At 64.3% G+C, this 22,564-nt stretch overlaps 1 protein-coding gene across 1 annotated transcript; it reads right to left on the bottom strand.

The window, feature by feature from the left end:
* Positions 1-419: 419 nt before the first annotated feature.
* LOC125354641 (protein-arginine deiminase type-1-like) lies at positions 420-22,138 on the bottom strand. Its single transcript, XM_048350345.1, has 16 exons — positions 22,047-22,138; positions 12,038-12,218; positions 11,632-11,704; positions 11,264-11,325; positions 10,859-10,976; positions 10,501-10,626; positions 10,207-10,379; positions 9,918-10,021; positions 8,025-8,148; positions 7,728-7,835; positions 6,308-6,459; positions 4,358-4,502; positions 3,115-3,208; positions 2,502-2,581; positions 1,984-2,109; positions 420-653 (listed from the first exon to the last, which is right to left on the bottom strand). The coding sequence occupies exons 1-16, from the start codon at positions 22,136-22,138 to the stop codon at positions 420-422; spliced, it is 1,992 nt and encodes a 663-aa protein (XP_048206302.1).
* Between the last annotated feature and the right edge of the window lie 426 nt (positions 22,139-22,564).

The following is a 22,564-nucleotide window of genomic DNA, read 5'->3' as shown; positions in this document are numbered from 1 at the left end:
AGAAAGAAGGTCGCCGCCTGGGGTCCCCTTTAGAAAGAGGACACCTCCAATCGCCCATTTTGTCTCGCAGGAGCCGGAAGCCACCTGGAATCGGGGGGGGGGGGCATCGCCCCATAGCACAGGTCCTCCTCGGCCCCCCATTCCTGGAGCAGACCCATCCCCCACCCCCCGGTGGGAGATTGGGGGAGGGAGCAACTCAAAGCGGGGTCTGCCTGCCGAGGCCCCCCCCCCCACAGCCATGCTTGCACACGTCCAGGCTCTTGATGTTGGGGAGCTGAGAGGGGAGGGGAGGAGAGTGTGAGGTCCGTCCTTGCTGGGGTGGACCGGTCACTCCGGAGGTGAGGAAGGGGGCCATCGCCTCGCTGTCGCCTTGCCCGGAGTCTGGGGCGCACCGTGGCCGGCCGGCAGGATGGGCGTGCTCAGGGCGCCACGTGCCACCATTTAAAGCCGAAGGGTCTCCTGCGCACGTTGGTGCCGCAGTGGATCTCGCCCAGCAGCTTGTGGTAGGACAGGAAGTCGTCGATGAAGACGCAGCGCAGGCCCAGCGGCTCCAGCAGCGCGCGCACCCTCTCCTCCAGGCAGCAGCGGCCCTGGATGAGCGGGCCGTAGGGCTTGGGGATGCCCAGGTACTTGCCGAGGACCACCATGTTCACCTGCGGGAGACGGAGAAGACAAGAGGGCGGCCGTGCTGCGCTGGCTGCCAGGCCCCACGCGCGGGAGCTCGCTCCAGCCCTGGCCAGGCAAAGCCACCCAGTCCCCGCCACCCTCCTGGCCGCCAGGGCGGCCGATGCGCTCCGGAAACCGCCACGGGGTGGCGGCGAGGGCGGGTGAACGCCGGCCAGGGCTGTCAATCACAGCCACCAGAGCTGTCGATCACAACAGCGCAGGCCCCGCCTCTGTCCTCCCCTTGGTGGTGGTCCTGGCTTGGGGAACCAATGTGAGGAGGTGAGGGGTTTCCTAGAGGAGATCTCAGCCCCAGGTGGATGGCAAGGGGCACAGGGTGCCCCTTGTCATTGTGGGACGCTCGGGCCCGTGGGGTGTGGTCCTGGATTATCCCAGGGAAGGGGGGAGCTCTCCTGGACCTCGGGCCCTCCCCCCTCCAGTCTGGCCTTCGGGGCTACCGAGGGCATTCGCCAGCGCAAAGCCCGCGGTGGGGGGGGGGGGGGGGGGTGGCACATGTAGGGTGGGGGCAGGGACGTGCCAAGCGTCCCCACCACAGAGCCATTTCACTTTCCAAGTTAAAACACAGAACAACAAGCAAACCAAGGTGCAGCTGGCTCCTACGCACTTCGCTCTTCCGTCTTAGGCTCCAGCTGCGTGTCTGTCCACCCTCCCTCCGCCCCAGCCCTCCCTGGGGCTCCCCTGGGAGACTCCCCAGTCTAGGGGGGGCAGTGCGGTGGGCAGCCCGGCCTCGCTGGCCCTCAGTCCCCAGCGGCTGCCTAGCAGGTCTCCTGGGGAGGGGGGCTGGGGGCCTGCGGGGGGAGGATAGGCACAGTGGGCCGCTCTCAGCTGACAAGCCAAGGCACAGAGATGAACCCCAGGACCCCCATTTCTTCCTGGCTTCTCACGGGTGGGGGTTCAGCCCCGTACCCTACAGGAAGCCCAGGGTCCTGCCGGTGGGGCTGAGGGTGCCCTGTGTGCCGGGGTACGTTCAGAGGCCTTCTTTGGCCAGGTCCAGATGCCAGCTTCGTGACCCCCCCCCTTGTGACAAGCCATGGGGAACATCGTCTCCCCCCCCACCCCCATTGAGAACTGTCAGGATGTTTCCAGGATGGAGACAGCGTGTTAGAGTCTTCTCCACACGTGGCTAGCGCGGAGGAAGAAGAGAAGCGTTCGCTTTGGCGGCCACGCGTGGCTGGTGGCCACCCTCTGGACGGGACACGCCACAGGACGGCGGTTCTGGCAAGGCAGGCTGGCGCCCCCCCCCCCCCCCCAGTCTCGGGCAGCTCCATCCCGGCAGAGCCCCCTGGGCCGGGGCCTCACCATGTCAGGGAAGAAGGCCTCGGCGTAGGCGCCCTTCAGGAAGAAGAGCTGCGGGATGTCCACAATGTCGCTCTCGGCCAGGCCCAGCTCCCGCTTCAGCACCTCGCGGTTCCAGTCGATGCATTTCTGGGGCGTAGGGAAGGGGGGGGGTGCAGAGAGCTCTAAGACGTAAGCACCTGCTGGGTGCCCCGAGCCCCTGTCAGCCCCTCTGAGCCACTCATCAGCTTTGTGCCCGAGGAGCCAAGGCTGTCCTAAGGTGGGGAAACTGAGGCACGGGCCTCCCGAGCCGTGGCACAGAGCTAGGACGCCGTGGGGCTAGGGTTTGGCCTGGACGGTTCCCGCAGTCCTTGTTGTTGTTGTCATGTCGTGCCCCGGCCTGGCTGGCAGAGCCCTGTGTCGGGCACAGGGCTGGCATCGTCCCAAGCATTGATTCTCTGCACAGTCCACCCAGCTTCCCCCAGGAGGCGGGGTGTGTGGGGGGGTGGGGGTCCCCACCTGAGGTGGGAGCTGCCCCTCACCTGCACGTGGAGGCTGTCCTTCCTGAGGTGTCTGTCTTCCAGGAGCTCATTGATGGTTCTCTTTGCTTTGTGCTTTAACCCTGCAAGACGGGAACGGCCATGAGCTCAGAAGCCCCGGGCCAAGGCAAGCCAGGCAACAGCTGGATCCAGGCCAGGGAACAGCTGGATCCAGGCCAGGATTTCCCTCCATCACAGGCTGGGAGCCCCTGGGATGCTTGGCGCTGGCTGCAAGTAAGACGAGGTAATGGATCAGGAACCCCTCGGGAAGGGACTCCGGGCCTTGACCTGTTCATTAATGGCCGCCATTGGCCTATTAATTCAACGCCCAGCCCACCATCTCTGGGAACCTCCTTGATCTGTCATGGATCTTTAAGTACTAGAAAGAGTTAATGGCCACCTCCAGGAAGAGAAGGGGAAGGAGCTCTGAGAGGTTCAGAGCGCACCTCTGGGTGAGGCTGGGGAAGTGGGCGTGGGGACCCTGAGCTGCCAGACCACCCAAGGCCCCCAGGCCCCCAGCTTCCGCCCCTCATTCCCATTGTGAGCTCTGCAGAGGAACATGGGGACCGTGCAGGGGTGGGGTGGGGCAGGGGGCTCGCAGTGGAAAGCCGCTCACCCTCGAACTGAGCCGCCTCCCCATGGCCCTCTTCCTTCTTCTCTTGGAATAGTTTGAGGCAGGCACTGGGACTGGCCAGGAGCAGCCGGAAACCCTGGCACAGCAGGAAGACAAGGTGCACCGGAGACCCCCCCAAACCCAGGCAGGCCCAAGTTCAGGAGGCAGGTAGCACACAGGGGACTCTCTTCTTCCCCCCTTCCATCCCACCCACCAGCCACAAGACTCTCCTACAACTCTACCCAGCCCCCAGCCCCCCTAGGTGACCGACCCTACCTCCAGGCCTTTGCCTGTGCTGTTCTCCTTGCCTGGAAGCCCTTTTCTACTTGCCTACCAGGGAACTCAATTCCCATCTTCACCCAATTCAGGTGTCTCTGTTGCTGGCAGGGGCAGCCTGTGCCACCCCTCATCAGAGCTCACACCAGGCTGAGCAGAAACACAGGCCTTCCTTCCCCAGCTGCCGCAGCCCTCCCGGGGTCCTCTGTCAGATCAGGGCCCTCATCTGTGTGTGAATGCTACCCTGCCACTTGCAGGCTGAGCGAGCCAGGATGAGTTAATGACTCCTCTGAGCTCTTTCCTTACTTGGGAGATAGGAAACATAAAATAGCAACAACAATAATAGTAATAATAACAGGCTAGTGAGAGGGTTCTAGGAAGTAAAGTGAATGCAGCGTTTGCGACTTCGTAGGTAACAATTTATAGCAAGTGTCATCCCTGGCTTTCAGCGGATGGGTTTGGTCTGAGTAAACTTAGTATTTTTGTGTTGTTCTCACGTGCGCGTGCCAGTAACGGGGCTTGAACTCGGGGCCTGGGCACTGTCCTGAGCTTTCTCCCTCAAGGCTGGCGCTCTACCACTTGAGCCGCCGCTCCACTTCTGGCTTTTTATGTATTCACTTGTTTTTGGTGCTTCATTGGGGGATAAGCATCTCACAGACTTCCTGCCCAGGCTGGCTTTGAACCGTGATCCTCAGCTCTCTCCCGGGTAGCTGTAGTCTCAACCCCTACACTCCTCTAGACTGGGCTCAACAGACTCTTGGTAACTGTGCAGGGGGGGCTTCCCTCCTCCCGAGCCTGCCCCATGACCCCGCCTGACCCCGTGACCCCGCCGGACCCCGTGACCCCGCCGGACCCCAGGCCCCGCCCCAGCAGGTGCCTCTGACCCTGGGGGGGGGGGCTTTGCCCTGGCACCCCTGAGGCTGGCCGTGGGAAGAGGGCGGGGGGGGAGGCGGAGGCGGGGGGGGCGCACCTTCCGGTCAGAAGTGGGCACGAAGCTCAGGAACTCGTCCACGTGGCCCACGGACAGCCAGTCGGAGTACAGCTCCACGGGCGCCTGCACCCGCTGGGCCCGCAGGAAGTCCTGCACCACCCGGGCCATCCGCCGTCCGCTGGACCTGGGCGGGGGGGGGGGGGACACGCGCGTGCGTCACCCGGGGACCCTCACCACAGCCCTCCCGTCGGAGGGGAAACCGAGGCTGGGAGCCCATGCTGGGCCCGGGGCCGGGAGGACGCCCCAAAGGAGAGGGGCTGACTCCAGAGCACGCAGGCCCCAAAGTGGCCACTCCTGAGCCGGGGGGTGGGGGGGTGGGGGGTGGGGGGCTGTCCTCTCCTCCTCTCCCCCCACCACAGAGGGAGGGCCGGCCCCCCCACCCCGACCCCGACAGGAGTCTTCAGCTCCATCAAAGCCGCCACCAGGGGGCGGAAACACCCAAAGAACCTTCTAGCATGAAGGACAGAGGGTAGAGAACCCAAGCTGAGGAAAGGGAGGTGCGTCTGTATAACAAACACGTCCTGTGCCCGCTCTGGGCACTGGTGCCTCCTTTAATCCTGTTAGCTCTGCAGCTCTTCTCACCATGCGCCACCGCTGCTGAGCTCAGCGCTCCGCCCTCCCCCCGCCCCCCCCGCCACCCCCACACTCAGCTCCAGCCCCACTGGTCTCCCCGCTTTTCCTTCCAGGTCCCTGGCATGTTTCTGCCTCAGGGCCTTGGCACGTGCCGCTCCACTCCCCGGAACACCCTCTGAAGTGGCCACGTCTTGAAGTCCCTTCTTCCCTTTATCCCGTGGGGAAGGGGTGACTGTAGACACCCCGCCTGGGGTATTCCTGAACCCCTGCACAAGGGCCCCTCGCCTGTCGCTTAGCAAGCCTCAAAGCACAGCCCTTGAAACTGGGGAAAGACGGAATGAACGAATGCCAGGAATCTCCCTTGGCTGAGCCTCAGCCTCCCATCTAACCCGCCCCACAGGTAGAGGGGGTAGGGGGCGAGGAGTTACACCAAGCCTCCAAAAGGTGGTTTACGCGTTCTGTATCCCAGGGGCGCTGCTCATCAGCGGGAGGGAGGGGGTGTCTACTGGGCCCCTTTTACAGCTAGAGAAACCGAGGCATGGGGTCTAGAGTAGTGTGTCTACCCTAGTATTTCCAGCCCTGCCTGGTAGGCACTAAGTAGGATTTTTCTTCAGTCGAGTACCTACTATGTGCAGAGCACTGTGGTAAGCGCTGGTCATGTGACTTAGTTCTAATCACTCACTGGTCAGTGGCCACGAGGGCAGGACTTGAACCCAAGGTCACCTGACTCCAAAGACCCGAGCTCCTAGCTTTCCCAGAAGCCGAGAGATTGGCTGTGGTGTGTGTGTGTGTGTGTGTGTGTGTGTGTGTGTGTGTGTACGCACGTGCATTTGCACACCTGCCAGTCCAGGGCTTGGACTCGGGGCCTGGCACTGTCTCTTGGTTTATTTCACTCAAGGGCGGCAGCCTCACCACCCGAGCCCACAGCCCCACGCGCGGCTTTTTGCTGGTTAATTAGAGGCAAAAATCCTCCCAGGCTTCCCTGCGGGGCTGGCCTCACCCCGCCATCCTCAGAGCTCGGCCTCTTTCTTGAGTAGCTACCTACGGTGACAGGCGCGAGCCACCAGTGCCTGGCGAGACCTGCCTATTTTTAAAAACCTGTGGTCAGTTGCTGTATTTAATACTGGCGATGGATTTACACGCATCCAGTGAGGCGGATCGAAGGCCTTGGGGCCACTCCTGGGTTGGTGTTACATCTGAGTCTCGAATTCTGGGATTCCAGGCGGACAGTGCTGGCCGCCTACCAGGTTGGGGAACTGTGGATGCTGCCATCGCCCCCTGCCCCCCCCCAGGGGAACTGCGGGTGCTGCCATTGCCCTCCGCCTCACCCCCCCCCCCCCCCAGCTGGCCACTCACTTGGGGAAGCTGCCTCCGATGAGGACCCGGCCCAGCGGGTACTCCCTGCCACCCACCGTGACCGGCGGGCTGACGTCCAGGTTGCCGAAGGAATCCAGGCTGGAGGAGCCAGCGAACTGGACCTCGCGGGTGACGTAGCCGAAGTCAGGGCCCTAGGGAAGGAGCAGCAAGACCCGGCCCCAGCAGGAGGGGGTCAGTCAGGACGGAAAGGGGGAGTGTCTGGGGTCTCCTGTTCCTTCCTCCTCAGCCTGAAAGATCCCGGGGTTCCCTGTGACTGATGAACGCCCCATCTGCGAGGCCAGGCAGCGAAGGACCAGTCAGCCACGGAGAGCCGCGGAAAGACCCAAGTGTCTGCGAGTTAAGCGGCACCCGCCTAAAGAACCCGCAGCCTGGCTGTGGGACTCCAGCCTGCGATCCCGCGTGAAAAGGCAGAGATCAAGGCCAGCCATGGCCAAAGAAAAAACTGTTAAAGAGAAGAAATTTGAAAGACTCCGTCTCAACCAATGTCTGGGTGCAGCGGCTCAGGCCCAGCCTCCCAGACTCCAGGAAGCACGCGTGAGAGGAGCACCGCCTAGGCCAGCCTGGACAAAAGGGGCTGGAGGCGGGGCCTCGCGGTGGAGTGCAGGTGTAGCGTGCACTGAGTTCAAACACCAAAGCCAAAGAACAAACCCAAGTGCGTGGATGGTGAGTGGCACGCCAAGTCATAGAGAAACGCAGCCATTAACACTGGGGCCCCCAACACACACAGGAGGACCAAAAAAACAACACACCAAACAAACAGGTTGGAGCCTCTCAGCTTCCATATCAAGCAAATCTGATCCAAGGAAAAGGGAAGATAAATAACGGAGAAGCCAGGCCCTGGTGGCTCACGCCTGTAATCCCAGCTACTCGGGAGGCTGAGATCTGGGGAGCACAGTTCAAAACCAGCCCAGGCAGGAAAGCCCATGAGGTTCCTATCTCCAGTGAGCGAGCAAAAAGCCTGTAGTGGAGATAGGGCTCAAGTGGTAGAGCGCCAGCATTTAACTGAAGAGCTAAGCAAGCGCGTGAGCTTCTTAGTTCAAGCCCTAGTTTCAGTGAGGGGGGAGGAAGGGAGGGATGGGGGAGGGAGGAAGGAAGAAGGGGAAGGGGAAGGGAGCACTGGAGGACTCGTTGCACTGGGTTTGGTCTCCCCAGGGCTGACCCCTCCATTAGTTCCCCTGCTGGGAACCCCTTACCTGAGGGAACTTTGCTCTTTTGCTCTCCTGAAGAATGGGGAGTTGCCCATTTGCATGCCATCTGCATATAATCTACATCCCCGCCTTCTGTACCCTTTGCCCCGCCCCCTTCCGGTTTCTGGGCCCTTGTGTGCCAGGTGAGGCCTGACCAGGGACTCCCACAAGAGGGGCCTCCCGAGGACTCCCGGCCTGTCCTTTGCACACACCAGAATCTTCTTGTACGGGAAGTCCCTCAGGCCTCTGTTTCGAGGGGAGTCGAAGACCACGGGGAAAGATTTGTGGGGGGCTTCGATGTAGCCAAACTCCATCTCATCCTGGGCAGGAGAGAAGACAGAGCTGCAGTGGCGAGGAGAACAGGTGTCCCCAGCGGGCGGGGCAGGACGAGGCCGGGGTGGGAAAGACGCCTCCCGGTACCCCTGGCTGTGGGAGTTGCCCGCCCCCCCCTCGTCCTGGGGGCTCGGCCCCTCCCCCAGCCGCGTCTGCTCTTTTCTCTTCCCACCCACCTGGATCCAGCGGTCGTTGCGGTTTTCTACCCGGGGGCAGACGATCAACTTGCAGTTGGCCTTCATCGCCAGGTAAGCCATGTCGTCCAGAAACTTCTCGTTTGAGCCATGGGAATCCATCACACTGCAAAAGACGGCGACGCCCTCCTCAGATGGCAGCTGCACCGGCCTGGCCTCTGCCTGGGGGACACATGTGCCCCCAGATCACAGCAGGGGAGGGGGGCAGGCGGGGGGAGGAGGGAGCAGGCGGGGTGGGGGGAGGGGGCCAGGCCAGACTCCAAGCCCAGAGGCCGGGCACCATAACCAGTCAGGCAGCTCAGGGCCACCGCGGAGTCAGCCTGGGGCCCAACTTTACCAGGTGAGGTGTCAGCGAGAGGACCCGCAGCCCTGCCCACCCCTGGTCCACGCGAGGGGCCCTGAGCGTAAGGTCAGCGTGGGGAGGCCAACAGACAGGAGGAGGAGGGATGGTCTCCGGGTGGAGGCCCACGCGCTGGCTGAGGGGGTCTGACCAGGATGCTGGGGGACCCGTGGCCCTGCCCCCCCGGGCACCCTGGGCACCCAGGAGGCCGAGTCCCCGTTCTCAGCAGGCACAGGGGTCACCAGCGTGGGAGAAAGGCCCCGTCTCCTGTGGCGCCCAGGCCTGGGCAGCGCCTGGCCCCCCTGCCCAGGCCAAACCCCAGTGTTCAGGGCTCTACAGTGGGACTGGACAGGGGCAGGATGGGGGTGGAGAAGGGGGCAGGGGGAGGGGGAGGGGGCCTGGACAGAGGGGGAGGGGTACCGGCAGGAGCCGTGGCCTCGGTAGGGACCCAAGCTGCCCAGTGGAGAAGCCCGGAACTCCAAGGCCACCTGCCCTGCCCTCATCTGTCCTCAGGGACTGGGCGGGCAGGGGAGAGCACCCTGCCAGTGCCCTTGCCAGCACCGCCAAGCCCAGCGATGGGGGGGGGGGCTCACCTGCACACACACAGGCCTGGGGGATGGGGGAGGGCTCACCTGCACACACACAGCCCTGGGGGATGGGGGAGGGGGAGGGCTCACCTGCACACACACAGCCCTGGGGGATGGGGGAGGGGGGAGGGCTCACCTGCACACACACAGCCCCTGGGGGATGGGGGAGGGGGGAGGGCTCACCTGCACACACACAGCCCCTGGGGGATGGGGGAGGGGGGAGGGCTCACCTGCACACACACAGCCCCTGGGGGATGGGGGAGGGGGAGGGCTCACCTGCACACACACAGCCCTGGGGGATGGGGAGGGGGGAGGGCTCACCTGCACACACACAGCCCCTGGGGGATGGGGGAGGGGGGAGGGCTCACCTGCACACTCACAGCCCCTGGGGGATGGGGGAGGGGGAGGGCTCACCTGCACACTCACAGCCCCTGGGGGATGGGGGAGGGGGAGGGCTCACCTGCACACACACAGCCCTGGGGGATGGGGGTGGGGGGCTCACCTGCACACACACAGCCCCTGGGGGATGGGGAGGGCTCACCTGCACACACACAGGCCTGGGAGATGGGGGAGGGGGAGGGCTCACCTGCACACACACAGCCCTGGGGGATGGGGGAGGGGGAGGGCTCACCTGCACACACACAGCCCTGGGGGATGGGGGAGGGGGAGGGCTAACCTGCACACACAGCCCCTGGGGGATGGGGGAGGAGGGAGGGCTCACCTGCACACACACAGCCCCTGGGGGATGGGGGAGGGGGGAGGGCTCACCTGCACACACAGCCCCTGGGGGATGGGGGAGGGGGAGGGCTAACCTGCACACACAGCCCCTGGGGGATGGGGGAGGGGGAGGGCTAACCTGCACACACAGCCCCTGGGGGATGGGGGAGGAGGGAGGGCTCACCTGCACACACACAGCCCCTGGGGGATGGGGGAGGGGGGAGGGCTCACCTGCACACATACAGCTCCAAGGGGGGCTGGGTGTTCGGTGTCATGATCCAGGGGGCCACGCGGAAGACCACAGTGTCTGTGAAGAGGTCCACCTCGGACAGGGCCTGGGGCGAGGTGGGGCGGGGTCAGTGGTTCCCCCGGGGGACAGGGGACGGGGGCCCACAGGCTTCCCTGCCGTTCCCCTCTCGCCTGCCCCTCCCCCACCAGAAGCCTCCACTCCTAGTCCTCAAGCCCCTCAGCCTCCACCGGCGCCCTGCACACACACACACACACACACACACACACACACCCCTGTGTCCACCAGGCTGACGCTGAGCGAGACGAGCCCCTGGAAGTGGGCGTCGGGGAAGCTGAGCCCCTCCACGTGGAACGCGATCTCCCGCTCGCCCGGCTGCCGGTCCACGGCGTAGGAGAGGCGCGCGGGCCCCAGCACCATCTGGTAGTGGGCCAGGCCGGTGCCACCTAGGGAGGAGCGGGTGGAACTGGACCGGGGCTGGGGCGGGGCGGGAGGGCCGTGGGAGGGGGGAGGAGGGGGAAGGCGGGGGTGGGGGGCGGCAGGGGCCCGGCCAGCCGGGCCACTCACCCCGCGCACAGAAGACTCGCAGTCTCTGGGAGTCTGGTGCGGACACTTGGAGAACCAGCTTGTGGCGGCGGAAGACGTCATCGGGGCCCCCGCAGCTCAGCACCATGGGCGACATGTCCTGCAGGTCTGGGAGAGCGGCCCCCATGTGGGTGTGTGCCCGTTCGAGAGCCTGACCTCGGGGCCCGGCCCTGGCCCTGAGCTTTGCCGCTCAATGCTCAATGCTCGAGCTCTACCACGCCCGGGTTCTGGTGGTTCCCGGGCCTTTCCTGCCCAGGCCGGCCTTCCAGCCTTGACCCTGGGGTCTCAGCCTCCTGAGGAGCTGGGATTACAGGCGGGCCAGCCGCTTCCTGTCCCCTACCGTCCAGCGAGGTCAGCTGGCTGTGCCTCAGGTCCGGCTCCGTGGACCTCGGACTCTCCTTGTCGCAGTTCACCAGCAGGATGGCCCCGTGGCCCTCGGGGCCCCAGTGCCAGGTTTTCTATGGCAAATCAGAAAGGCTGAGGTCAGGGGGGACCCCGGGGTGGGGGTGGGGGGGGTCTCCAGGAAGCAGCTGGAGCTGACCTGGGCAGCTGTCAGCCTGTAGATGTCTGTCTCCCAGGTTTACGTAACCATTTAAAGAAGGGCCTGGACTCGGGGGTGGACGGGAGCGCCCCAGCTTGTACAGCCATCACCCCCCCCACACACACACACACAGCTGCACACCAGGGAGGGCCCTGTCCACCCCGGCTCAGCCCTGTGGCCTACGGGAAGGCAAGCAGGCCTCACCTTGTCACTCCGGCTCTTCCTTGCCTTGCCGGTGCGGCGCGTGTCCACATCGAGAGAAACATCTGGAAAGGAAGGAGAAGGGCTTCCATCGGTGTGCTCTCCGTGTCCAGGTCCACGAGCCCCGTGAGGACCCGACGTCCGGCCCTGGGGACCGTCCCCCACCCTGGGGAGGCCTGTGCGGCTGGCCTGGGGCCCCGGTGCGGCTCTGCCTTGAGGGCCCGCAGGCGGCCTTGAACGTGGACTTGAACTTGGAGGGTGCAGCGTCTTCCGAGGTGGAAGGAGCCCGGCAGGGGCTCCCGGGAGCCGCATTGTGCCCTCCCCCCCCCCCCCACCCGCCCCACCCCAGCTAGCACAGGAAGGGCACTCACCCACGCCAGTGAGGTACAGCACGCTGTGGCCCAGGGCACGGCCCTCCCGAGGCCCAAAGTACGACACCGTCACCTGCAGAAGGAAGCGGCTGCTAAGAGCCAGGGGTGGCGCCCCGGGGCGGGCACAGCTGATACCCCAGCGGAGCCAGGGAGGGGTGGGGGGGCAGCCGGAGTGGCTGGGCCCTCAGGGGATGTAATGAACTCAGGGGTGAAGGCCGGGATTAAGCAAGGCCAGCCGGACACATCCTCTGTAGGGGTGTGGAGATGGGGTGCTGGGTGATTCGTGGGAGCGTGCCCAGGACAGGCTGCGTGGGTGTCGACTCGCCCTGGGTGGGGTTTGGTTGAGTTGGGTGGTCTGTGAGTGGGGGTGTCGTGGGGAGGGTGCTCTACGGAGGGGGGCTCTCACCTGGAGGTCATCTAGATCCTTGCTGACTGTGTCCACGGAGACAACCACCTCGGTGTCGCCCTCCAGGGGCCAGCGGGCCTTGCCTGCGGGCTTTGTCACCCGCGAGGGGCCGCGGACGGTGAAGACCTCCACCCCAGAGCTCCCAGAGACCCCAAAAGTCTCGGCACCCTCGGGCACATCACTGCAGAGAAGAGAAAGAGAACCAGGGCTCAGGAGAATGTCCCTGTGGGGTGGGGGCGGGGCTGCCTGCTGCTCACAGGCCAGGCTGTCCAGCCTCAGGGCCTTTGCACAGCTGTTCCCTCTACATGGGATGCTTCTCCCCGGGTAGCCTCAGTGAACCCCTCCACCAGCACGCCACTGAACACAGCCCCTCCCGCCCCTCCCCCCCACCCAGTCCTCCCCCGGCTCTTCCCCCTTTTCTCTGGCTTCTGTGCCGTCTTCGCGTTTTACTGGCTACTGGGATCCTCAGTGTAGCACCGGGCGCATAGCAGGTGCCCACCAAACACTGGCTCGTGAGTGAAGGGGGTCTCACTTCCTGCTTTCCTGCAGGGGAGGGGGTCTCAAGCCTGTCTCCACGTGGCTAGTGGGTCCCTCATCCACCCTCTCCCTGTTCCCCTACCTGATGCCCCCCAGAGCTCCGGACTTGGGGTGCACGGAGCCCTCCGGCTGCCCAGGCTGCTGTCTGGGCCTCCTCCCTGTGCCCGCACAGCCCGCAAGCTGCTGGCGATGGTGACCGTGGACTTGGGGAGCTGGCTGGGGTTGCACTGGTAGGCGGGTGTGGGGGGGGGGGAATGGGGAGGCCGGGCCAGAGCTGAGAGCAAAGGCATTTCACCAAGACATTGGGGTGCCAGCCTGCCCACATTCCACCACCCCCCTAAGAACGACAATCCTTAAAGCCACGTGAGACGAGACCACGGAGATAACGAGAGCTGCCTCCGCCTTTCCTTCTAACCCCAGACAGCGACAGAGGAGACAGGACCTCTCTATGGAGCCCAAGCAGGCGTCACACTCTGAACTCCGCACCCAGCTCCCCTCCAAACCATGGCGTCTGTCACCCCACTCCCCTGCGCCCTCTCCTCTAGAACGGGGAGCTTTTCTGGGTGAAGCCTGCTGGCATCTCGGCCTCCAATTCAGCGCCTGGCGGCAATAATTGCGTTATGGATGGGGACGGGGCGTTGTTAGGAATGGGCGTTGCTGAGGCGGCCCTCCGGGACCGGGGCTCCTGCCCTGCCTGGGGGCATCGCGCCCTCCGACCCCTCTCCTGCTCTTTACCCAGCATGCCCGTGGGCGCACGCATCACACAACGGTGTCTTATGTCCAAAGGGCAAACAGGCCTGAGCTCAGGGCACCCCAGCTGCTTACAGCGTAGGTCTGTCCCCTCCAAGCCTGTTCAGCGGCTCCTGCCTCAGTTTACCCCCGTCCCGGGGAGCTAGATTCCCGATCTCAGCGGGCTCTCCCGCAGCTGCCAGGTAAGGGGCGGAACTTGGGGACCGGTGGCTTTTCGGCAGGGGGCAGCTGGGATGGACAAGGGGGACCCAGGGCAGTCCAGCAGGGCTCCCCCCTCCCCCCTCTGGGAGGGGCCTGCTCAAGCCCAGCCCCCACCCCAAGGCAAGGCTGACCGAGGACCGGGAGCCGGTGCGCTGGCGAGGCCGGTTGTGCCAGGCAAGGGCTTTGCCAGCTTGGACTGTTGTCATCCCCTTGGCATCCCCGCCTCGCCCCTGCCCGCCACCCGGGAGGCCCGGCTCTCCCAGGGCCCTTCCTCGGGCTCCCAGGTCTGCGGGTGTGGCCGGGTGGGGCAGGTGCACAGGTCCCTGCGGCGTGACCTCTAACCCGGATGTCCACGGTCAGGAGGGAGGCCCGCCCCTCTGGAGCCTTCCCCCGTCTCTGCCTGGACAGAGTGAGGAGCCCCCCCACCCCGGGGGATCCTCGTAAGGGAACCGCCTTGAATCTGGTCCCCTATCAGCTCGGGGCCTCGATGGTGCTCCTCCGTGAAATGGACTGAATCCCAACAGCTACTTCCTGTTCCGGGATTTCCAGACTCTGCACCGCCCCCCACCGCCCCCGCCGCTCCTGATTGGTGGGTGGGCGCGTGATGTCACCACGGCAGAGCCGCCAGGCCCTTCCCAGCCCCAGGCTGGTGCCTATGGGGTTGGTGCTCCCTGGGTCCTGGAGTCCTGGGGTCCCCGGGCAGGGCCAGTGCAGGAATCCACAGGCTGCAGGCGGAAACCCCGCACTGGACGCGGGGTGAGGCCCAAGCCAGAGATCTGGCCACACAGTGGCCCGCTGGCCCTGGGGCGCGGTGGCCCTGTGGCTCTGTGGCGCCGTGGCCCTGTGGCGTGGGGTGGCAGGTCACACAGCCCCATGTTCAGTTGTTTGCTGGTTGCTTGGAGGTAAGAGTCCCGCAGACTTTCCTGCCCAGGCTTGGAGCCACGATCCTCAGATCGCCGCCTCCGGAGTCCCCGGGATTGCGGGCGTGAGCCACGGGGGCCCGGCCTACAGGTTAGCTTTTGACACCTAGGACAGGCACCGTACCCTCTTGCATAGGTGCCACCGTTTCCATTTAACAGATGGACACACCTTCTCAGAGAGGTGAGGTAACCTTTCCCGGGTCACACAGCTGGAAAGGGAGCAGGGACCAACAGGTTTGTCTTCTGTCGTGGGCAGACATTTAAATGAACGTGTGACCTGAATGTGCCCCTCTCTCTCTGATGGGAGGAAGGAGTAACATCCCGGAAGTGGTAGAGAAGTTGCACAACGTTCCCCACTAAGGTTAGGGAGTCAGCCAAGGAGACCTCGGGTTGGATGGGGGCCCAGCCACTTTCCCTGCCTGTCCCCACCCCCCAAGCCGGGGTGCAGACCGTCCAGAAGGTTCCACCGGTCCCTGTGTGCCTAGAGAGAGGGTGCCCCCCAGGATTAGAGGAGCCTGGACCTCCTCCTTGCCAGTCCCCCCGAGCAGGGCCCTGTGCTTGAATCCTTGCCACCTCACAACCTCGGCAAGCAGAAAGGGTTTCCTCTGCACGGCCGCCACCGGCCACAGCTCCCCCTGCCACCCCTTTACCTCAGAGACTAGCGAGCCCACCCGGCCTCTAGAGCCACGGAGAAGCCCTCGGTGCCAGCCACACCGCAGCGCGCCCCGGAGGGACCGTGAGGCAGAAGCTCGTGGCAGAGCCCAAGAGAGAAGCAGCCATGAGGGTGTGCGGGGGCCTCGTGCCCACAGGAGCCCCAGGGTGCCAGCCTCCAGCCGCTCTGGACTTGCTATCAGACAAAATGCCACCGGAGCCCCGTGGGGGGCTCCGCAAGAGCCGGGGAGCCGGCAGGGGAGCCCGGTCCCGCTGACAAGGACTCGGGTGCCGGAGGAGCCGCCCCCCCCCCCAGGGGCACAGGGAGCTCTGTGGGCATTCTCTCAGCCCACGTCCTGAGCACCTGCAGGGAGCACGCCGGGCACCAGGGGTGCCCAGGAGAACGGAGCGGGCCTCCCCCTCAGGGAAGCAGCTGGCAGCCCTCAGAGTGCCCCGGTTCTGGTCCCAGCCTGCCAAAATGGGGGGTAAGCACCTCCAACCCCTCCCCAGCTCTGCTGGTTTCCAGGGCCATCACAGGTGACCGCCAAAGAGCTAAGGCTTTCCTCCCCACCCCCATCCACGCAGGGCCTCGCGCGCTTGCTCAGCGCCCACACTTAGCTGGCGCTCTGCTGCTTGAATCACGCCTCCAGCCCAGCTCTGTAACTGGTGGATTGGAGAAGGCGGCCCGTGGGCTTTTCTGTGATCCTCGGATCTCAGCCTCCTGGGTGGCTGGGACGGCAGGCGTGAGACACTGGCCCCCCGGCTCCAGAGCAAGATGTTGAACCCACTTCTGGCCTACTGCTCTGCCCCTAGCAGGCCCCTCATGTCACACGGACAGGCAGGGGGCTTTCCGGAAGGATCGAGCACATCCTCTAATAAGCAGGACGGAAGCTCACAGAAGGTGCAGTCAGCAGCCGGGAGGGGGGTGTCTCAAATCCCCCCCCCCCCACCGATGTTTGTAGGTCTGTACCTCTCTGCATCTCAGTTTCTTCATCTGCTAGGTGGGGACCCTAATCCTCCTCGCCCCACAGGTGGGCTATGTAGTTGGGTTGGGACACTGCTCTCCCTCCCGCCCCCCCAAGCTGCTTGTAAGGAGATGAAAGGCACTGGGGTGGGGGAGGGAGATCTGGAAGGGTGGACAGAGCTGAGAGAGAAACCACGGACCCCCATGGATGAGGGCTGCCCGCCCCTTTTGTCCTCACCAGACGGACACCCCCATCAAGCTGTGTGATCTCTAAAACCGGCATCTAGAAACCAGTTTGGGTCCCCAGGAAGCACCCCCACCCCCACCCGCGCCCCTGCCTTCCCGGGTTACCCGCAGGCTTGTATATTCTTGCAGCACCAGAGCCCAGCAGAGCCCAGGACGGGCGTTCAGTGACCACAGGCAGGAAGAGCATCACCCGGATGTTCTCCCATGTGGCGGTGGGGGGGGGTTGGCGCGGGTGCCGGCCGCAGGGACCCAGCTCAGGCCCTCGGCCCCCGGCCTGGACCTGGCTCCCTTCCTGCCCTGGGTGACGGAGGTCAGGGAAGGCCGGGGCCGGGGCGGGGCTCACAGCACACAGGGCGTGGCTGTGGGCTCCGCCGTGGAGATAGGGATCGATGGATGTGGGTGCCTGGTGCCCTGCCATGGCTCAGGGTAGGGCCCGCCCAGGGGGCCCGGGAGGAGAGAGCCTTGCTGGGTAGGCCTGCCCTCAGGTGGACGCCTGGCTGCCCAGGCTGAGGGTGGGAGGCGCTGCCACTCCCCGGTCTTAGGGTCCCCTGGGCTGGGGACCACCGCCATATAGAAAGGCTCTAAGAGAAAGCGTCCTCGCTTCGAGTTAGTCATGAGTCACTTTCCTCTCCCCAGAGGCCATCTGTGCTCTGTGGGTTGTGAAATGCCTCCTCAATAAAATGAGAAAAATAAAGGTGTCACCTGCACAGGCACAAACAATAGGTGGTGTCATCCCGACCTAGCCTGGGAGAGAGCCAGCTCAGAGAGGTTAAGTAACTGGTCCAAGGTCACACAGCCAGCAAGGACTAGTCAGACTGCTGGAAGCCAGGACCTGGCTCTCACATAGCCTGACCTCGGTGGGGCTTCTTCCTGTGGAACCCAGTGTGGGTGGCACCTCTGGATTTGGGGGGGGGCCTGGAGTACAGAAGCTATGGGCCCTCCTCCCTCGTCTCTAAATCCACTGTCTCCCCCACCCCACACTGGCTGTATGCAAAGCTCGGTGCCCAACCAGCTCTCCGCACAACCCCTCTGTGAACTGGGAGCTGAGACCTGCAATGGGGGGCTGGCAGGGCTGCAGTGCGCTAGGCGCGAGGGACCAGGGCTGGCCGGCTGGCAGGCCCCGTGTCTCCTGCCTGAGGAGTCCAGGGCGCCTTTGGAGGCCCCCACACAGGGCTGTCCCGCCCGCGGGGCGAGGCGGGCTGAGGTCTGAGATCTCAGCCGTGTGTGGCGGGCCTGGGCACTGGCCCGTGGCGGCTTGGGCGGCCTCCCACTCTCCCGGGGGGACATCAGAAAGGACGCCGGTCCATCTTCAGCACGGAGCACTGGATGCGGAGCGGAACACCACGCGTGGCTTGTTAGCAGAGCGCTGCACGCAGAGTTCATGCACCACAGGGTCGGGAGATACGCAGGATGGCGTAGAAGGGAGCCGGTGAACGAGGGGAGAATGGATTAGGAGAAAATGGTGCGAGAACGTTCTTACCAGAAGAGCCAGAACGAAGGCGGTGGAGACAGCCAAAAATCCAACCAGGCTCAGGAAGTGCCCGAGCTCCAATGACCCTACAGAAGGCCCTGTCCCTTAGGCGCCGCTGAGAGAGGTGAACCCCCACAGTACTCAGCCAATGGGGGTCGGGATCCCCACTGGGTTAGATTAAAACTGCTTATCATCCGACAGACACCTGACCTCGGGAGACCGCCGTCCAGGCCTTGCCTTTCGCTGCGCGGTGTCCTGCGGCCATTGCTGAGCCCGAGGATGAGTAGCGTCTTTCACATCCATCGCAGGGGAACAGCGGCCCTCCGCCCCTCGCACCTCGAATCTTCCCTCAGCCGTTCCCCCCACCCCCAGCTCAGAAGAGAGCAGAGCCTGCATCTGAGGACCAGGCCGGGAGCAGAGAACTGGGGCTGGGAGGGGGTTTGGGAGCTGAGGAGGAAAAGAAGAGCTGGCAGGAGGAGGGGTGATCAAGACTGAAGTCTTGGGACGGGAAGGGGGGTGGGGGGCAGGGGTGGGGGGAGGGTCCCAGCCTGCCTCAGAATGGCGGGGGGGGGTGGTTGGATGGAGGGGAAGGAGTCTCACATCTGGGGAGCCCATGCCACCCCGCTCCAGCTCAGCTGCTGTGTCCCGCCGTCCGGTTTTAGATTTCTCCCCCCTGCTCTAACTGAGAGTTAGAGTGCGAGTTCCGGGCAAGGGCACCCCTCCTGCCGCTGGCAGGAACCACAGGATGGAACCCTCAGAGAGGGCGCGTGGCCCTGGCCGGCGCCAGCAGCCTGTCACCCTGAATTAGTGTCTGTCCCACCCATCCTGTAATTATCTCCAGAGGAGCCCAATTATACCGCATTCTACTTCTGCAGGTAAAAGCCATCATTTATACCCTGTAGACTGACAGTGACCGACGGGGCGGGTCCCACGACTCCTCGACAGCGCGAGCGTTTAAACGCGAGGAAACCCCAGCACTGGCTCCCACCTGGGCCGCTCAGGTTCATCTGCCCCCCCCCCCACCCCAAGCCCCACCACTCTGGGGCCTGAGAGTCTGCCCTGCCGGGGCGAGGAAGACAAGGAAAGGGCGGGAGCAGGCCGCTGGCTTCTCCCCCTAACTGGCTCAGACAAACGAGCAGGCAAAGAGGACCATGCGGGTCCCCAGTGAACCCCCACGCTGCCCACCTGCTCTGTGAGCATGCAGGGGGCACCTGAAGTCCCCAGGGAAGGACAGGACAGCCAGGACCACCCGGCCACATCAGGGATGTCAGATTGCCTCCACAGCTCACAGACTGGGCTACAGAGGTCAGACTGCTGGGCTAGCCCCCGGAGCGAGGGCTCAGGGTGCTGGGCTAGCCCCCGGAGCGAGGGCTCAGGGTGCTGAGCTAGCCACTCTAGGGGCGCCCTACGAGTTCCTGAGGCTGGATTACCCACGACACCCAATTACTCCAAACACAAACATTTCTCCAGATAAGCAACAGTGCGCAGCGCCGAGGAATTAATCACTCGGGTGACTTCACCCCATCCGCCCTTCTCCTGGAGGGCGCAGATGCAAGGAGCTGGGGTGACGGGTGACGGGCACACCTCCTCTTTGGGGGCTTCCCTGCTCCTCTGGAAAGGCCCACAGAAGCCCCCTGTTTGGTCTTAACGCTCATCTCTGGCCACAGAGTCCAGCCCTTCCTCCCGGCGGCCTGGCCCTCACGCGTGAGCCCCTGGTGCCTGGGAACCCCACAGCGCCATGAGGCCGCAGCGCCACCGGACGCCTCGAGGACATGAGGCTCTGCTGCTCTGGCCCAGAGTCGCCATAGCTGAGTCCCAGGCCCTCACCTCCCCCAGCCCGCAGGCGCTTCCCAGGGGCTGTCGGCGGGGCTCGCCATGGGTCCCTTGGAGATCCCATAGAGGTGTCTCCTCCCATCCCCCCATCCCCCCTCCCCCCCACCCCCGCCCCCCCGCCAGCCTGGCCCACAACCGCGGAACCCGCCATGCAAAGCGCCCTGCACGTGCGTGCGTGCATGCGTGGTCTCCTTTATCCCCTGCCAAAGCCATTCCCGTCGGTGCTATCCCTTCCCGCTTGTCAGTCTACAAAGACGCTCGGAGACTTGCAGAAGCTTGCCCAAGGCCGCACAGAGTCAAAAGAACAGAGCCAGGATGAGAACCCGAGCGCGCGCAACTCTGGAGTCCAGGGACACGGCCTCCGTAGCCCCAGAAACGGAGCCCAGCGCCCCGCGGCTTGGCCGTGGCCCACAAAGCGCCGGTCCCTCCAGGATCCCAGATCGCAGGTCCTGTCCCCATCATGAGTCTGGCTCTGGGAGCAGCACCACACAGCCTCAGGAAGGGGGCACCCAGCAGGGCCCCCTTCTCTTTCCTCGCATCAAAGCAGGATTGCCTGGCATGGACGTGTTTGATGCAACTCACAAGATCAGTAACTCAGGGCTGGAGGGTACAGCACCTGCCCGCACGTGTGTGGCCCTGGGTTCAACGCTCAGAACTGCGCGCACACGTGTGCACCCACTGGCGGCTACCTGAAATCGGAACTTAACTAGAAAGCTGACGTTTTCAGTCATTAACTCTGGCAGACATGTATTGGAAGCGCATGAGACAACAAGACCCGCTGGCTGGGTAAACCCTGGCAGCCGCTGCCAAACAAAGGCTCACTGGGGGTGCCTTTCTCCTCCCGCCCCTGCACCCCAGCTCCACACCGCTGCCCTAGAAGAGACCGGGGACCCTTCTGGAGAAGAGACTCACCCGAGGCTAGCTGGGTCCCTGGGCCTGGCTTTCCCTCACCAAACTGGGCATGCGTGGGGCTGAGACTCAGGAGGGCAGTGGGCTCAGACCAACCTGGTAAAGACCCTCGCCCCAGGGGCTTGGGGTCCCCACGCTTGCGCCCTGCCAGCAGGACCAGGGCCGGGGCCATGCATGGGAGCCCACAAGACCCAGCGGTCACCCAGTCCAGCACTCTCAGAGGCCAGGTGGGGCCCGAGCCGGAGCAGGGGGGACCTGAGCCAGTGAGAGAAGCCGCTGTCGCAGCTGACCCTTCAGATGCCGTATTACCACTGTGACTGCCACCATCACAGCTACCATGATAACCACCACCATCACCACCACCATCACCACCACCATCACCATCATCACCATCATCACCACCACCACCATCACCACCACCATCACCATCATCACCACCACCGCCATCATCATCACTACCATCACCATCATCACCACCACCATCACCATCACCACCGCCATCACCATCACCACCACCACCACCATCACCACCACCATCACCATCATCACCACCACCGCCATCATCATCACTACCATCACCATCATCACCATCACCATCACCACCACCATCACCACCACCACCACCACCTTCATCACCACTACCATCACCATCATCACCACCACCATCACCATCACCATCACCACCACCATCACCACCACCACCACCACCTTCATCACCACTACCATCACCATCATCACCACCACCATCATCATCACCACCACCACCACCACCACCACCATCACCACCACCACCATCACCACCACCACCATCACCATCACCACCACCATCACCATCACCATCATCACCACCATCACCACTACCATCACCACCACCATCACCACCATCATCGCCACCTTCATTACCACCATCACCATCGTCATCATCACCACCATAATTATCACCAAAACTACCAGCACCCCACCACCCTCCTCCTCCTCAATCATCATCACATGCCCAGCCCGGGTCCCAGGCTGTGCTCCAGGCTGGCTCCTTAGATTAAGTCATTGAGTCACTCTGGTCCCCAGCCACTCCCTCTGGCTCCCAGTCACCCTGCTTGCGCCTGGCTGGCCTCCAGGAATCGAGCTGCAACAAACACTCCTGCCGTGGAGACCTGAGGAGCTGGGAAGGAGCTAAGGGATGGCAGGGGACGCCCAGTCCTCCTTCCTTCCTTCCTTCCCCCGAACTCCAACACTGGACGGCAGCTGTCCTTTCCATGTCAGGCTGGGGAGCTGGGCCCCAGAGCCAGGCCCCAGACTCAGTCAGCACCCTGACCCCCACCCTCCCGGGGTGGGGGGCTACCTCCTGGCACGGGTGCACCTGGCCGGACCCTAGTCCCTCCATCCCCGACTCTACAGCCACCCCCACCTTCTCAGCTGCCAGTCAGTGTGACAACCCCGATGTGCCCCCCCTCATGCCAAGCCAATGCCCTGGGGCTTTGGCTGGGGCCCGCCAAGGCGCCAGGCCAGGCGGGGGCTCCCGGCTCTCACCTGTGGACGGCCACCAGCGTCTCGACGCCCACCACGCACACCGCGTAGCTGGGTTTGTTCAGGGACAGCCTCACCGCTCCCCGCGGGGCCATCCTGCACCCGGCTCCCAGCCTCCAATGTCGGGTGCCCGGTGCTCGCACGCCCCGGCTCCCCAGCTCCTCTCCCGGGCACCTGTTGCCAGCCGGGAGCGTGCGTTCTGATGGGCTGCTGCTCTCCTCCTCCCTTTTAATTTCCCCCTGCAACCAGGTGAGCCTGCGGAGCCCGGTCCCCACCTCCTGGCTCCACGCCCAGCCCTGCTCAATCCTGGAGGCAGGGGAGGAGGCGCCCTAGGCCTCCCCAGGATGGAAAGGGAGGTGTTGGGGGGCGTGGCCTGGGGAGAGCCCTGCTCAGCTTCCAACAGGAGACTCACTGAGCCCCAACTGCCCCTGCTCCTACACCCCAGCTCTGCTCTGCCCCGAGCCCACACTGTGACCACATCAGCACTTTCCAGGGCTGACTAGGTGCCAGGCACCAGCCAA

Source organism: Perognathus longimembris, chromosome 7, assembly GCF_023159225.1.
Source record: "Perognathus longimembris pacificus isolate PPM17 chromosome 7, ASM2315922v1, whole genome shotgun sequence".
NCBI classification, from domain to species: domain Eukaryota; kingdom Metazoa; phylum Chordata; class Mammalia; order Rodentia; family Heteromyidae; genus Perognathus; species Perognathus longimembris.
Note: the sequence above shows the minus strand (reverse complement) of the source record. Positions and strands in the feature narration are given on the sequence as shown.